This window comes from Ochlerotatus camptorhynchus, unplaced genomic scaffold, assembly GCF_037179485.1.
Source record: "Ochlerotatus camptorhynchus isolate MF236.1 unplaced genomic scaffold, CSIRO-AGI_Acam_v1.1 ptg000150l, whole genome shotgun sequence".
Taxonomy (NCBI): Eukaryota; Metazoa; Arthropoda; class Insecta; order Diptera; family Culicidae; genus Ochlerotatus; species Ochlerotatus camptorhynchus.
Genome location: NW_027040640.1, coordinates 4880684 through 4897565, shown reverse-complemented (window position 1 = coordinate 4897565; position 16882 = coordinate 4880684). Strand labels below are relative to the sequence as shown.

Genomic DNA, 16882 nt, shown 5'->3' with positions numbered 1-16882 from the left:
CTCACACGAGGTGACTATTGTCACCTCACCAGTGAGAGAAAGTCACGTGACTCGCAGAATAGGGGGGAGTATTCACAATCCAACGCCTGACGTCTAGGAGGGGTACGTTCCTGGTGTAGCGGGGACGGGATGCACCAGATCCCGCCAGTCTGTCCGCAGTCTCGTTTCCGGGAGCACCGCAGTGTCCGGGGATCCACGTAAAGACGGTTGATGGTGGGGCGTACTGTGTAATGGCTTGTATCCATTGGTGGCTCGGGGCTTCGGCTTCCATTGCTTCGATGACGCTATGTGAGTCAGTTAACACGAGGATCGGTTGATCTGCCGGAGTGATGGCTGCGTCTAGAATAGCTGCGGCTTCAGCGGAAAAGGCGGAACACTTCTCCGGTAGACTTTGACTCGTCGCAGTGTTCGGTCCTGCCACTTCGAGTCCAACTCCAGCCCGCGACCGCGATCCGTCCGTAAAGCGATGAACGTGCCCCGGATAAACCGACCCGAGAAGCTCTGCAACAGAACGTCTGAAAGCTACATCCGCTTATCTATTTTGACGACGTTTGATCGCCAACTCTTCTCTCCATGCCAGTGGACCCTGGCCACTCCGGTACAGATGTTTCCGAAATGTTTCCAATACAGTGCTGTGAAAGGTTATGATTTGGCTTGTCAACAGCAAACGCACCGAGATATTTGAATCCAGCCGAGTTATTAGCAATAGAGAAAAGCGATTAAGAGCATCGCTAGATATCTCAAGTTTCAAGTCTACCACAGCGCGTTCAAGGATGTTCGGATCAATCACCACCGCCTGCAAGTTTGTTAATAAAAACGATTATATTTTAGATCCTTAAATAAAATTGGTTTTTCGTTCATTAACTTGGTTTGTTCCATTTTTTTTCTTATTTGTTGTTGTTTGTTTTTTTTTTTTTCATCAGAATAATACACGGGATGATGTACAAAAAGAAGAGAGGTTTTTTTTTTAATAATTCCTAGTTAATTAAATGGAGTTGAAGTCCACCAGCAGTTGGTACACGTTAACATAAGTCAGTTAGGAGTCAAATATGGATTTTTTGTTTGTTTTCATGCTTTTATGCTCGGCATACAGCCCTAAATAGTTAATCAATAACCATTCTTTGTTTTTATAGTTATCAACCCTTTCTGTCATTTGATTTGATTTAGCAATAAGTTAATCTTTTCATCTTTATTTCTTTAGTTATTTTGCACAAATGCTCCCTAATTAGCTCGCTTCCAGCACATCCCCTCTTTCTTTCGATTAAGCGTTAACCACAAATTATAATCCTACCAAGTATTACTTCGTTATGATTATTTAAAAAATAATGATTAGACACGGGTTGTGTGTGAGTTGCTTTGTCGCTTGACACAAAAAAAAAACGAATTAGAATCCTAAAATCTATCGGTAAAAAACGTCCGCTCTCGTTCAAAAAAAGTCTTTATTCGCCCGCCTGAGATGGGAGCTAGGGGAAGGCGGCATCATCGGGGTGGGGGAGGGCGGCTTCGATGTGGTGTTCTCTCCTTTCACCACACCGCAAACATCAACTTACACAACTAATGGACTTTTTCCTCGTTTGTTTTTTTTTTCACTTTCTCTCTCCGGTTTACTTGCGCTCAAATTGATTACCTTTAATACATTTCCCTAGTTGCAGAGTTACCATCTGCGCTGGTGTTGTTAAAACGAACGAAAAATTAGATCCAAGGGGTCTTGAGTGAATAAATTAGGATTTCGTTAGATTCCCAGTAAGAAAAAATAGAATAAAACAATAAAATTGAAAACAACGCTATGCAAGTTCGAATTATACGATTAGACGGGGGGTGAAACACGGGATGAAATAAATTAATTCTTATCACTATTTACTATTTTCTTCAATTTCCTAGGTTAAATTGTTTAGTTATTTAGTTACCTTCTTCAGTACTTGTGTGTGTGTGTTTTATTGTATTGAATTATTATGGTTGGCTTCTGTTTGGGAGTAACTCCTATTATTTTCTAGAAAGGAATTGGATTAGGACGATGAGTAGATCAGGAAAGGGGCATTCGAAGGCAGTTCATTTGCTCTAAGAACAGATACGCGATAGATGATGGGTTTGTTAGACACCGAAGAAAAACATTACTCGCTACGTTTATTCGTGCAATCAATAGTAGTAACAAAACTGAACTTTCTTTTGTTTGCGATGATTGTTTTGAACCGTTCTAAAAGTGACTTGTTTGTCATTTTAATTTGTATGAACATAACTTTTTTTTAACCTTATTTGGGAAGAGAGCGCTAACTAATCGTTAATTATTCATATTAGGTATATATATATATAGCTATGTACAACAGTCGTTATTTTGAGGTTCCCTAGTAAGCATGCAGAAATTGGTTAGAGTTTGTGTTTGCAACTTCGGAAAAAAGATACCTTTTTACAAAGAAACAAGAAGGCAAACAAATGATTTAGTGCTTTTGTTAAGTTTCCTTCTAAGCAACAAACGGAAAGGTAATAGCTGTCGAAATTTTGCTTTAACTAAGTCTCGCTAGAAACAATCAATTCTTCTCGCGTAGCACTAATTATCCTGCAATTGAATTACATTCACAAGAGCACAGCTTTTTCATTGGCCTCAATTCATCTGGTCATCCTGGCTTTTGCCGTTGTTTTAGTTTTAATTTCTCTGAATTAAATAACACGATAAAAAAGACATAGGTACACGCACGACACTAGTGTGTGAGGAGGAAAAAATACTGTCCCTTTCCTGTTTTGTTTGTTTTGTTGTTGTTGTTAGAGCGATCGTCTTGATTTGACACAGTGTTAGATAAATGGGGTGTAGTGATAGGAATTTTTCGAACCACCATTAGACACCTCTCTCTCTCTCCCTCTCGATCGATCGATTCTAGCCGAGATGATCTCGTCGAGGAGGCTATCTACCTACCATAAAAGGTAACGGTGTATCGTCTTCATCATCAGTGGGCCAGCGCTTCAAATGACCAGTGTCATGTCCTTTTTGCTGGGGAGGTTCGCCTTCTTGCCTTGCCACAGGGAGTTGTGTATCGTGAACGCGTCGATCGTCACGGTGAGGTGTTTGGTGTGCACTTGCGAGAAGCACTTGCCGCCGGAGTTGTATCTACGGGGAGGGGAGAAGAAGCAAATGGATCTTATGAGTACATGCCGTTACGCGAAATGGATGTGGCGAGAACTACAGTCAAACCCACATTCCTTTAAATGTTTCATGATGCCCTGTGTGGCATAACAGTCCAGCATTTTGGGCGAAAATTAGATTGGAAACATTGTTTAAGATAAACAAAAACTACTTGTCGGGCAGATCATTCCAGGTTTTCTTGAACAAATCACCTTCTGATACATTCAACGTTGGTGCTGGGGTTCCCCAGTCCTCTTCTACATCTTCACGTCAGATATTCCTCCCCTTCCGGGTGGTGGTATTTTGTCAATGTTTGCGGATGACACTGCCATCATCTATAAGGGTCGAATGATCCGTGTCATCATCTCAAGCTCCAAAGGATCCAGAACAAGATCCTTAGGATGATCCTGAAGAGTCCACCGCGGATTCGAAATTCTGAGATCCACCACCTGGCTGGTCTTGAGACACTAAAGGAACGGAGTACGCACAGCCTGGAAAGGTTCAGAGACGTCTGTCTGCGATTAAATCACCAGATCATACGCGATCTTGCTAATTAGGTTAAGTTATTAGTAGTTAGGTAGGGTATCACATTTTTTTTCAATTCAATCAAAAATGAACTCGAAAAGGGTATTCTGTAGACTAGTTGAAAAACGTGAATACGTAAATTAGAATAACAACGTAATTTCACTAGTACTACTGCCTCTGCTCATTTCCGCTTCGGCAGACATGGCAAGCAGGAAGTCAGCGGTAAAAGGTGGAATTTTTCTCTCTGCCGTCGGGCAGAAACATTTTCCTCGCAGCGGACGGCGTGATCACCTTGACAACCAGTGATGGGGTGGAACGAGACTCACCTCTTCAACGAGCTGTTTTTGCATTAAGCTATCCGCTCGATATCATCCGATCCGACTGACGATTTTCTATTTTTATCTCGCTCTCATATTTAGCTCTCATTAGTGGAGAGTCGACCGGATGATGTTGGGCAGGTGTGGGATGAGCTTGACACCCGTCGAAGTCGAACGACCCGACCCAGCATTGAGCAATTACGGGACGCCGGAGTTGCCCGGGACTACGTGCAGCAGCTGGAAGTTGCACTACCCACGGAAGAGCTTCCTTTGAAGATGGCTGGAGGGACATCCGTTCCGCCATAGGTAGTACTGCTGCAGCGGCACTAGGTACTGTGATCCCGGACCGAAGAAATGACTGGTTTGACGGCGAATGCAAACTGTTAGTAGAGGAGAAGAATCCAGCACGGGCGAGAATGCTGCAACACCGCACGATATTGAATTTGGAGCAATACAGACAAGCGCGGAACAGACAAAGCTCAGTTTTCCGAAGGAAGAAGCGTCAGCAGGAAGACCGAGATCGCGAGGCGATGGAAAATCTGTACCGCGTAAACGACACACGGAAGTTCTACGAGAAGCTAAATAGTTCGCGCAAAGGCTACGTGCCGCAAGCCGATATGTGCAAGGACTTGGACGGTAACCTTCTCACGAACGAGTGATTGAAAGGTGGAAGCAGTACTATAACGAGCACCTCAACGGTGAAGCAGCAGAAAACGAAGGTGGCACGGCAACAGACCTTGGAGCACGCGCAGAAGACGACGCAGAAGAAGGCCCCTGATCTTCAAGAAGTTGAGGAGGAGATCGGTCGGCTGAAGAACAACAAAGCAACTGGTGTAGATCAACTACCAAGTGAGCTATTAAAATACGGTGGTGAAGCACTGGCTAGAGCGCTGCACTGGGTAATTGCCAAGATTTGGGAGGAGGAAATATTACCGGAGGAGTGGCTGGAAGGTGTCGTATGCCCAATATACAAAAAAGGCGACAAGTTGGAATGCTGCAACTACCGCGCGATCACACTGCTGAGCGCCACCTACAAGGTACTCTCCCAAATTCTATGCCGCCGCCTGTCACCATTAGCAAGAGAGTTCGTGGGACAATACCAGGCGGGATTCATGGTTGCCCGCGCTACCACGGACCAAATTTTCGCGATTCGGCAGGTTCTGTAGAAATGCCGCGAATACAACGTGCCCACACATCATTTGTTCATCGATTTCAAATCCGCATACGACACAATCGATCGAGATCAGCTATGGCAGATTATGCACGAGTACGGCAAGACGATGGACTTTCGTGTCTGCTATTTAACATCGCGTTAGAAGGTGTGATCAGAAGAGCTGGGATAGACACGGGTGGCACGATCTTCAGGAAGTCCATCCAGCTTTTTGGCTTCGCTGATGACATTGACATCATGGCACGGAACTTTGAGACGATGGCTGAAACGTACATCAGACTGAAGGCTGAAGCTAGGCGGATTGGACTTGCCATCAACGCATCATAGACAAAATATATGAGAGGAAGAGGATCTAGGGAAGACAATGTTAGCCTCCAACCCCGAGTTCAGATTGACGGTGACGAAATCGAGGAGTTCGTGTATTTGGGCTCACTGGTGACCGCCGAAAATAATACCAGCAGAGTAATTCAAAGACGCATTATGGCAGGGAATCGTGCCTACTTTGGACTCCAGAAGACGCTCCGGTCGAATAAAATTCGCCGCCGCACGAAGTTGACTGTGTACAAGTCGCTGATTAGACCGTTGGTCCTCTACGGCCACGAGACCTGGACTATGCTCGTGGAGGACCAACGCGCTTGGTGTTTTCGAATGGAAGGTGTTGCGTACCATCTACGGTGGAGTGCAGATGGATGACGGAACGTGGAGGAGGCGAATGAACCACGAATTGCACCAGCTGCTGGGAGAACCATCCATCGTCCACATTGCGAAAATTGGGCGACTACGGTGGGCTGGGCATGTCGTTAGAATGTCGCACGATGACCCAGTGAAAATGGTTCTCGAAAGCGCCCCAACAGGAACAAGAAGAAGAGGCGCGCAGCGGGCAAGGTGGATCGACCAAGTAGAAGGCGACCTGCGGACCCTTCGCAGACTCGTAGTAGTAGTAGCGAAGTGTGGCCATGGATCGAGTAGAGTGGAGACGACTTCTTCGGGCAGCAGAGGACAACAAGGCCTTAGCCTGATTGGTGAGGTAAGGTAAGGGATGAGCTTTAAGTTAAGAACGATGTCGTATCGAAGCTCATTTTCACATCGGACAACGTAATGGAGATCGAACAATTGGTCCTTCTCACGACCACAAAGTTTTACAGAAAGAGTTATATTCCTGGGATAAATCGGCGGTATCGACCGATTTTCAGTGAGATTACCATATTATTTCCATCTTGGGTCCCGTTCAAATATTGCCGTTTCAGGGAAAATAATTCGACGCAACTGACACAGCATGTTATTAAAGCTGATAATTTGACGCCAAATGCTAATTTTTCTCTGAGTTGGCAATATTACAAAACGCGAAAAACGTTAAATTTAAAAAAACATTTTTTTTTTTTGGTCGAACAAAAAGAGAACAAATAATAAGGAAAGTTATGAACTAGAACTATATGTTTTATCTACGGGATTTAATCCATTCTATTGCTTGTTTAATATACTTCAATGAAACAATGACATTCCATTTATTGAATTACAATGTTTGCTGTTTTATAGATTATTAATTGAGCACAGGTAAAGATAAACAAAATTTCAGTTAAATTGAATAAGTTTTAGTTGAAAGCCACTTGTCTGCCATAGTTCTTTTCGGGTTTCGGTGAGGAAACCGGAGTGCCACAGGGTTCGGTGATCGCGGTCACCCTCTTCCTGGTGGCCATGAATGGGGTCTTTGACCAACTACCCAAGAACGTTTACATCTTCGTCTACGCGGATGAGCGCAAGCGGCAGTCTCCTCGGTGGTCAGATGGGCTGACTCTGTTGGTTTCCAGCTTTCCGCCGGCAAGAGCGTGCGCTGCCTTATATGTACCACCAGGCAGCGCAACAACGGACAGCCCATCATGATTAAACAACAAGCAATACCGACCAAAAACACCGTGAGGGTCTTGGGAGTGCTCCTCGATTGGAATTTATCCTTTGAGCCGCACTTCCAACAAGTAAAGAAGGACTATCGCAGTCGGTCTAACCTGATTAAGACCGTGGGGGTCCACCGATCCAACAATCGCGAAATCTGCTTCCACGTAGCTCGAGCCATCATCAACAGTCGCCTACTGTACGGTGTAGAGATAACATGCCTTGCCGCCGAGAAAGCCGTCCGGATTCTAGAACCGGTGTACAACGGCTACGTTCGAAAAGTCTCCGGTCTCCTGCCCTCTACCCCGGCCAACGCTGCATGCGTTGAAGCCGGTATCCTACCTTTTCGGCTCGTTTTCACCGCAGCTACTGCTACCAAAGCCGCTGCCTTTTTCGCTAAAACGTCGGGAAACAACAGGATCGTTCTCCTCGACGAGGCGAACCGACTCCTCCGCACGGCCGCCGACGTAGATCTCCCTCCAGTGGCCAGGGTCCACTGGCACGGAGACAAAAGTTGGCAATCGCACAAGAACAAAATTGACAACCGAATCAAGGACCGCTTCAGGGCAGGAGACATCTCGCTGGCTTTACGCCGGACAGTTGTCGAAACTCCCGGGCGTACTACCAAGGTTATGAAGTTAGGTACACCGACGGCTCTCTCTCTCTCCAGGAGCGGAGTGAGAATGGTGGGTCTCCTCAGATGGTCTACTTGTGAAAAGATCGCTCCCGACCCAATGCTCGGTGTTCTCAGCTGAGGCAGCGGCCATTCTCCACGCGGTTAAGTTACAGGCCAACCGGCCGATATTAGTCGTAACTGACTCACACAGCGTGATATTGGCCCTAACAATGGAAACACCGAAGCATCCGTGGATCCAAGGGACGGTAAAGCACGCGCCGCCCAACACTGTATTCATGTCCATGTGGGTACCCGGTCACTGCGGGATCCAAGGGAACGTAATAGCCGACCTCGCCGGCTCAGGCCACACTGGACCACCGGCAATGTACCGCTTCAAGATGTCAAAAAGTGGATCAAGCGGACGGTTCGGAGAGCCTGGGACACCGAGTGGAGGAACAACAGGGCACACCACCTTCGGAAGATCAAGGCGACCATCGGAACCTGGAAGGATCGACCAAGCCTAGGAGAGCAACAAGTGGTGTCAAAGCTGCACACCGGGCACAGCAGAGTCTCCCACAACTTCGGAGGAACACCGTTCCGGAGGACCTGCGAAACTTGCGGAGTGCTCGTGAACTGCGCAGAGCTGGAGGACCTTCGGGCTGCCTTCGGCTTGGAGTCAATCAGCATTCGGAACCTGTTGGGCGACGAGTCCCCGGCAGCAGCCGCCCTCATAACCTTCCTAAAGGAGGAGAACCTTTACCAGAATATCTGAGTGTTCCTTGTTTGTATTTCCAGTTTGTTGCCCTTTTGGCAATTTTCTACACCTTTTCATTATAGCAAGATAAATGTACCACAGCCAAGATTGGGAATCTCCTTCTGAGAACCCAATTTTTTTCTCCTTTTTTATACTATCCTAAGAGATGAACTAGCCATATGGCTTAAAATCTCTATATTAATGACAAAAAAAATTAACTATGCAACATAAAGATTATTTGTGATGTCAGGTGCACTTTGATTTCTAAAGTCGTTTTGCCATGACTATCAATAATAAGTTAAGTGAACATGTTTGGAACCTTATTATACATAATAAACGAACTGATTTTCTAATTTCAAAAATTTAAACTCAATGTTACGATATATTCAACAACCGCCTAATTAAAAAAAATGAATTGTTTATTTTGGAGTTGAATTTCTAAACCATTTATTTTGTTATTAATTAATAATATATTTATATTATTGAAAGGAGCAGCAAAACTAATCTTGTAGTTCTACGTAAACAATGCGGTCGTGCTTTGGACACAATCCGTAACTTTTTTTTTAATAATACATTGCCCCCCCCCCCCCCGGGCATAGTGAACAGGTGGGTCCTAGTGAGCATCCCACAGTTTGGCGCTGGATCTCTAGCTGCATGAAACAAATCAACTGGTAGTAGGTTCAATATCATTATGATATTGATCCTACCACCAACCAATTTGTTCCGAACGGCCGGAAGTCCAAGCTGGTGCACGGGATGCTCACTATACGCCGCACCTGTTCACTATGCCCCTCTTACCCCTACATGATAGACCTGAATATCCACAGAACTTTACTCAAATATTCGATCAGCTGAAGATCTTTTGAACATCCCCTGATCAACCAACTAGGGAGAATATCTTAGAGACGTAGTTTAATTTGATTTTATATTTGTAACATACCGTCAAACGGGGTCACTTGCAAACACTTTTCAGGTTTCTCTCTTCACAACTTTTCAAAATCAAGTTTTTTTTGTTCTAGAACTATGCGATAATTTTAATGAGTGTTCATACTCGAAAATATAAATAGACAAAAAAATATTGCATTTTATAATTTACTAGAAAATATTAAAATATATAAACCCCGCAGGAGGGGTGACTTGCGACACTTTTGTTAGTTTAATGAAAACAGAACTTTAAAACAATTTGATTATATGGTAATGTTTGATCTTGAAATTTTCTGAGATGCTTTTGGTGCCGGAGGATGAGCTGAAGGCACTTGTTGCTTAGTCTGTTTCCTGTTGTTGTTAGTTGGTCCAACTTTGGTTGTCTTTGCGCGCTTCGTTGTTGTTGAAGAGGAATTCAAACCAGTCTTCTCCATCACGTCTTCGGCAGTCACGGTCTGTCCAGGTTCAGTGAGGTTTCGCTTTTTACGGACCATGAATTTTCAGCCTAGGTTTCATTGTTGGCATCACTTGTTGTGGATTGAGTGGACATATTCCCGTTGTACGGAATCCAGCACGCAAACTTCCAGCGACCCGGGAACAAATGTTTCGGTACTGTACCAGAGAACTTCGACTTATACTCCAAAAGAACATTTCGCCATTTGATTATCAACGGACGGAAGAATGCCACATCGAGCGGTTGGCAAAGATGTGTGCTATTGGGTGGAAGAAATATGAATCTTACATTGAATTCCTTGCACGTTTGCAACACACGCAAGGATAGATGACTTGCTGAATTATCTCCGATTAGAACTTTTGGAGCACGAAATTCTTTGTCATCGTGTTTTTATAAAATATGGCAGTGCCACCTTAAAAAACCACTTCTCAAACAGATCGTTATCAACCCAACCACTTTTAGAGCATCCGTACACCGTGTTTTGAGGTCCTCCGGTTGTCCAGGTGTCATACAAAAAACGGCTTTTGTATACAACAAATGGAGGCAGCAATATACCCGATGCCGTTCCAGCAAACATCACGGAAGTACTTGTTTTTGTGGAATCAATGACCTGTGAGCGTCCTGGATCATCTGTTAGTTTAGTTTTATCGTAGTTAATGATGAATTCAGTCTTCACATCCTTGATAGATTCCTTCAAGTTTCCAAAATAGTTGGAAATTGTTTCTTTCGAAACAGCTGCACGGGACCTTTTAATATTTTCCGACAATCCGTTTGACAGCACGGTGTGCCGTTTCAAGAAATATGTACGCCAGTCATTTCCAGGGCAGTTGTTTTTAAAACGGTTCTCCTTATTTCCTTGGCTGTCCAGAAACCCCTTGACGATCAATTTAAGATCATTCCTTTGGAAAGGCATTCCCCACTCCGCTGCAAGCAACAAACCATTTTCCAGCATCTGCTCCTCTTGGCTAGTAAACACTAATTGTCGACCGTAAGCTTTCTTTTCAATGTCTTCCTTTTTCAAGTAACGGGAAACCGTTGAAGGACATAATTTGTACCGCTGTTCTTTTTAACTTCTAGCGCCGCTTTTTCCAAAGTTTCTTTTGAGAAATTAGCATACGTGCGACTTCCAGCAGGCTTCTTGTAGGGCCTTGGCATGATTCCGGATGTAACATGAAAGTGTTGATAACCATTTTGTTAGTGAAGTATACTGTGACAGTTCTGATTTTGTAAAGACAGAGATAGAAACAGTAGCATGAAGATATCTGTTTCATCTGTAAGGTTTCATGGAATAAACCATTCTAACGAGTCGTCACTCTTGTTTCGACTACCATCCTGGAATCACCTCCTTAAGACTACGTTCATCCGAAATCAACCCAGGCATTTAACCTTTACTAATTAGCTTTCCTTTCATCAGTGAACATAACAGTTAGAAAGTAAACAAACAGTTTTAAAGCTTTAAACTATTGCATATCAACGGTTGCAAGTCATCCCGCAGAGGGACACATATCAGAAAAGTTGATTTTTCCACAGCAATAAGATTTATTAGTTATATTGTTTTTACAGAATTTTATCTATGGTTGGATACTAAAACCTGGGAGGTGACCGATTTTGGTGGGATTATTCTTATTTTCTAACAATAACTTACGGTTTCCGATGTCTAAATATGAGCTGAATAATCAACTGCACTGATGATGCCAGAGAAACAAAAACAATTTATTTTCACTACAAAGGAACTAAAACCATAGAGGTAACTCTAAGACTAGCAGGTCCCGAAGAAACGTACTCAACTTTTTGGCTCAGCTCTGGTACTCTCTTCGGTCCCAAGCTAATGGATTCACCCCTCGAAACATAGGAAAATCCACTAACCCCTCATTTTATCTGTCAAACTTTCATAGCGAATCAAAACAAACATTGTGTAGTAGTAGAATTTCGACAAGAATGCGGTACGTTAATCGTTTGCTTGGGACCAATAGGCTAGTCAAGTAGTGAGCCAATTTAAAATCGTTAGTTTCGTATTGCTAAAACTGCGTATCAATACAAGTGTTGCAAGTCACCCCGTTTGACGGTACGATACAATTAGTATTGCAGGTTTGAACCTATGTATCAAACCAAACGTACTTTTACATACATACGACGGAAATTAGCACAGCAGACGAAGTAGGGGTCTACCTTGCATTTTTTGTGTGTGTGTACATCACGACTTGATCGAGGGTGATGTGCACCATTTTCAACCCGATATTGCTATTTAACTATGTAATGCTACTTACTTGAAGAACTTATCGAACATCACGTCGTCGACCTGGCTCGGTCCCGTTCCGAACAGTTTGATGATCTGCTCGTTCTCCGGCCAGTAGCCGTACAGGGCCCGGAACTGGCAACCCGCATCCCGAAATAGCACCAGGAAGTGTTTCGCCTCGGACCGGGCAATCTTCTCCAGCACCTTTTGTTTGGCGTCGCGATTCACCGCCCCCGGGAAGACACAGTACTCGACGGCATTGAGGATGATGCCCCGATTCGACTTGGTCGCAGGTTGTTTGTAAAGCTTGGGCCCTGAAATGAACAATGTTAACGATTGGCGAACGGTTTCGTTTATCGGTGTTGGTTTTGGTTTGAGTTAGTCGGGAAACTATTTAACGTACGGCAACACAATTTAGCCTATGTATTAGGAGAAAAACACGAGCGATACAAACCATTGTAGTCCATCATGGAACTGGCGGTGGAAGAGATATCACTGGATCCATCGTCGAAGCCGCGACGTTTGGTGATCAGGCCCGGCGGTAGCGAACCGGGGCCCGACGGCGATGGCAGATGACGACTCGAAGGTCCCATGCCGGGCGACGGAGCCCGTCTCGGTGGCGTCGCACGTCCCAGACCAGAGTCGGAATCTGATGTTGGTTTGTGTTAGGGTCAGGCGCATACGGGGGATGTAACGTTTTTTTTTTTTTAATTTGGATTTGGACATATTCGTCGGGCGAATCCACGGCGTTGAGGAAGAATGATTAGTAGTTCAGGGCAACACGCATGATTTAAGGCAGGTAGTTTTCAGTGGTGGTTTAATTTGGCAACAACGAACGTTCACAGCAGCGCAAACGTGGCAGCACAGTAAATGCAGCAATAATGCGTTTTCGTATGTTTAATATGGATGAAGAGAAGAGAATCGAAAGAAAAGGTATGATTTAATAACGAGCATTCTATATCGGGTTGAGGCTATAGTTGAGAATATAATTGAGCTTTCAGAATCACAGAGAATTTTGGGTTAGGATTTGTTCAATCGAAAGAAACAGATAGCTGTCGAATCAGTTATTTTAGAATCGATCCAATCAGGTTAACTTTTGTACAAATTTTCCACTACCCTCAGATTATTGGTTAGGATGGCATGACCAACGGAATAAAACAAACCCAAACACAAAACAATCAACATAAACATTAGTAACGATGGAAATTAAAACAGATACTACAGATAAGAAATGAAAAAGTGGTCAGTATGAATGAGAACGGAAGAAGAAATTTAGTGAAAACAGTATTAAATGCAAACCCAAATCCACGTTTTGGAACAGAAGATCACAGAAAATAAACCTAGAAACACTGATTCCCGTCACCAATTAGACCGTACTTAGACTAAATGTAAAGTTGAGATTATAGTTGTTTGCAAAAGTTTTAACTGGTGTTAGTGTACTTGTGTGAAAGGAAGCGAGTAATGTGCTTAATATCTACAGTGTTGTACTTGCTCAAAGATCGCCACAAGCTATTTACGCTATAGTGATCGAAAACTACTCCTACCGTTGTTGACGCTTTCGTAAAATGATACTCTTTTTTGACGAGGTGCAACACTCTTAATGACACTTTGTTCCGTTTTCTGCCTACGATTAACCAAACTACTTCCGACCATCAGATACTCGTAAGTATCGGTGAAAGATTTTTGAATATTCTGAAAGGATTTTAGTTTCGGAACGGAATCAAATGAACAATTTAAAAACGTGTTTCTTTCAACATCATTATCATCGGTTTGAACTGCAATGGATCGAACCGATTTGGGTGGATCGATTTGTTCCACATGTTGACGATGGTTAGCAGCGCGGCACCTTGGACAGTACCATAGGAGGGGCAATTGTTCCCTTTCAGTGGTGTACATTCGGATGGGAAGACTCAATCGATGGAATGCTTTTCTGCATGTTCGACCAAAAGGATTAGTTGAGGAGGGAGAGTTGTTAAGGTTAGGGCTGTGGCCGTTTTGTCCGGTGATGGATGCACACGCGACACACAACATATCCCAGGAGGGAACTACACAAGACTAACTACAGTTCGAACAGATGACTATTGCGGGGTAAGAGTGTTTACTCAATTAGAATAATTAACACCTGGGAAAAGAACACAGTCAAGATTCCTAAGGTACGGATTCGCTCTTGACGGATCCTTATAACAGTGGATTCGCAAAAAAGAGTGAACATCATATCTGAATCACCCCTAGATCCGACATTCATGAATAAACATATGAAATTTGAGTCAATTCTCTGTAATTCGACATTGAAGTCGACTTCTAGAGTTATCGAAACAGTAGGGCTATGGCAAATCATTTGAAGAGACTAAAGCCCTGCCAATTTAGAATCGGTACGCTTCTTTTTGTCCGGTACAGCGCTCCTAGTGGTCTTTTGACAGAAATTTGTTTACAATGTCGTTCTCTTGAAATCCTGTGCAAATGTTTGTTTTCTTGAATTGCCACAGAATTAATTCTACACACAAGATATGAAAACCTGACATCGTGGGGTACGAGGCTCGCAAAGGAGTTGAAAATGGCCAAAACCACCGTCTGTGCAGTACTGAAATGTTTCAAGGAACGTTTGTCTGTTTCCCGGAAGCTGCAATTAAGGCGTCTAAGCTGTGAAGTGGACCGGAAACTGCGTCAGAAATAAACTGCTCCGATGACATGATGACAGTTGTTTCGTCGCAATGTTTGCCCAAATTCCTTTCCAGTTTACGCCCGGATTTTTCCTTTCAACCCGTGGTGTTTCCGTCCGTTCCAAAAAAGACGAGGTATTTGGTCACTGGAGGGGTGTTCTCGTACAAGTGGAGGAAGAAGGAGAATTTGCTGGGAAATCAGCTTGAAGCAGGGAAGATCTACAGGGGGAGGAATATCTTGGTTAAGAAGGGATTGGTAGTAGGGAAGGGAGCCACTTGCCTGCATGTGACGATTCACTAGCAGCGCTTTGCACTTCATAGCTGGTAGCTGCAATTTCAATGCGCCAGAAGCTCTGTCGCGCGCCATTTGTTCCATTGGAACGCGGGGTGGTAGTCTGCGCCACAGAAAAGAGCCCATAGTCGCCGTAATTTTTGCCGTGTGAACACAATACGGCGGGAGAATGGATGCAACATACCAAATCTTCGCCGTGATGAATGTGTTTAAAATTATTACTTTTTGTTGCAGGTTAACACTCTTCAGCGAGTGCAACCACAGCTGCTGAGCAAATTTCGATACGAGAGCATCCCAGTTAATTTTGATCATTGCGCGGATTATCTTCATTTTCTTCACAGCCACGGCACGTTTAGTGGGTCTCCATCAATGAAACCAACGTCTATGGCGACAGTTTTAAGCCGATTTAGTTTTGCACCAGCGCACAGTGGTCTAAAAGTGCCAAAACGTGCGTTTTTTAGTTTATGCGAAAACGATCCATTTAAGCCATATAATGTCTTCGGAGAAGTTTGTGCACTTAAGAAAACAACAGTAACACAATCATACGGGAAGTCGTGACCCTCCCCCTTATTCTGCGAGTCACGTGACTCTCTCTCACGGGTGAGGTGACTATTGTCACCTCACCGGTGAGAGAGAGTCACGTGACTCGCAGAATAGGGGGGCCTATAGTTTGGTAATAAGCAGATCAGCAGAGAATACTAAAGAAGACTAGTGATTTGGTATGCATTGGGAAGCATTTTAAGTATACTTTCAAATGTAATCAACCTGTTTTTTGATTTACGGTTTAGCGACTTTGCAGTCAATTTAATTGTTTATAGGAAAGTTTGAACATACTGAGAGATAAGCACATATCATCGGTAAGAGACGTGTGTGTGAGAAAATTTGCGAAAAAAATCTAAGGGCACCGGTGGGATTCGAACCCACAATTCCCATTCAGTACACTGGTGCATTGCCAATTATACAACGGTGAACCTATGGTCTACGGATGTATTTGACTAATGACATTTGAGTTTCGAATCCGTTCCCCACCCTAGTCTTTTTGCGCAAGCGTTCTCTGATACACAACAATCGTCTATGGTGCCCTTAGATTTTTTCGCAAATTTTCTCACACACACGTCTCTTACCGATGATATGTGCTTACCTATCAGTATGTTCAAACTTTCCTATAAACAATTAAATTGACTGCAAAGTCGCTAAACCGTAAATCAAAAAGTAAAAGTAATTGATATTCATCAACTACGGCCCGGTGGTCGGAGGTGAGACCGGCAGCTCAAAATTTTATAGTCATACTGTACTGGACATATTTCAGCATGTAAGATGTACAACAAAAATGAGCTGTGTTTGTTCCAGGGCATCTGATCGTTCCTTTTTTCTAGCGAACGGCAGCAGCAGTATGAATTCAATTTCACCACTCCCTTATGTGCGGTACTTTGTATACCATTCAATACCCCCACACTACGCTTTGCATTCATACATACCGATGCACAGTAAAGCGAATAGATACCAAAAAACATTCCCACTTTCTCTTCTTCAAAATCCTCTCCCGTACAGTCGCTCCCTTTCGCTCTGGTTTCATTCCCATTTTGATTTCATTCAAATTCCTTTTTTCGTTTTGGGTTGGGAATGTCCGAAAAAACAGTCAATGAACGGCATTCATCGAGCAAAGTGGTTGGTGTGTTAGATGCTAAAAAATAATATGTTGGTTTGAAAGAACAATGTTTGGTTTTTGAATAACAACATTCAAGAATCAAAATGATTTTTGTTTATCAGAATGAGAGTATTTGAATGAATCTATAGTGCCTTTTCATATAGGATTGTTTAATAAATTTTATTTTTATTAAATTGTCAACCTATTAACTTCTACCTTTTAGAAATTCATCATAAATACATTCGCACGGATTTCAGACCTTGCACTCAGCATGCCACGT

General features: G+C 43.5%; 1 protein-coding gene across 28 annotated transcripts in view; it reads right to left on the bottom strand.

Moving 5' to 3' along the window:
- Positions 1-900: 900 nt before the first annotated feature.
- Patronin (patronin) overlaps positions 901-16882 on the bottom strand; it is a 282903-nt gene continuing 266921 nt past the window's right edge. For 23 of the 28 annotated variants that reach the window (XM_065221870.1, XM_065221881.1, XM_065221878.1 and 20 more), the window contains 3 exons: positions 12457-12651; positions 12034-12316; positions 901-3100 (listed from right to left, as the gene is read on the bottom strand). In XM_065221870.1, the coding sequence (XP_065077942.1) occupies positions 2956-3100; positions 12034-12316; positions 12457-12651 (623 nt within the window). In that variant the 3' untranslated portion in view covers positions 901-2955. The remainder of the gene's footprint in view (positions 3101-12033; positions 12317-12456; positions 12652-16882) is intronic. The other 5 variants (XM_065221891.1, XM_065221892.1, XM_065221893.1 and 2 more) reach the window with 1 other exon arrangement.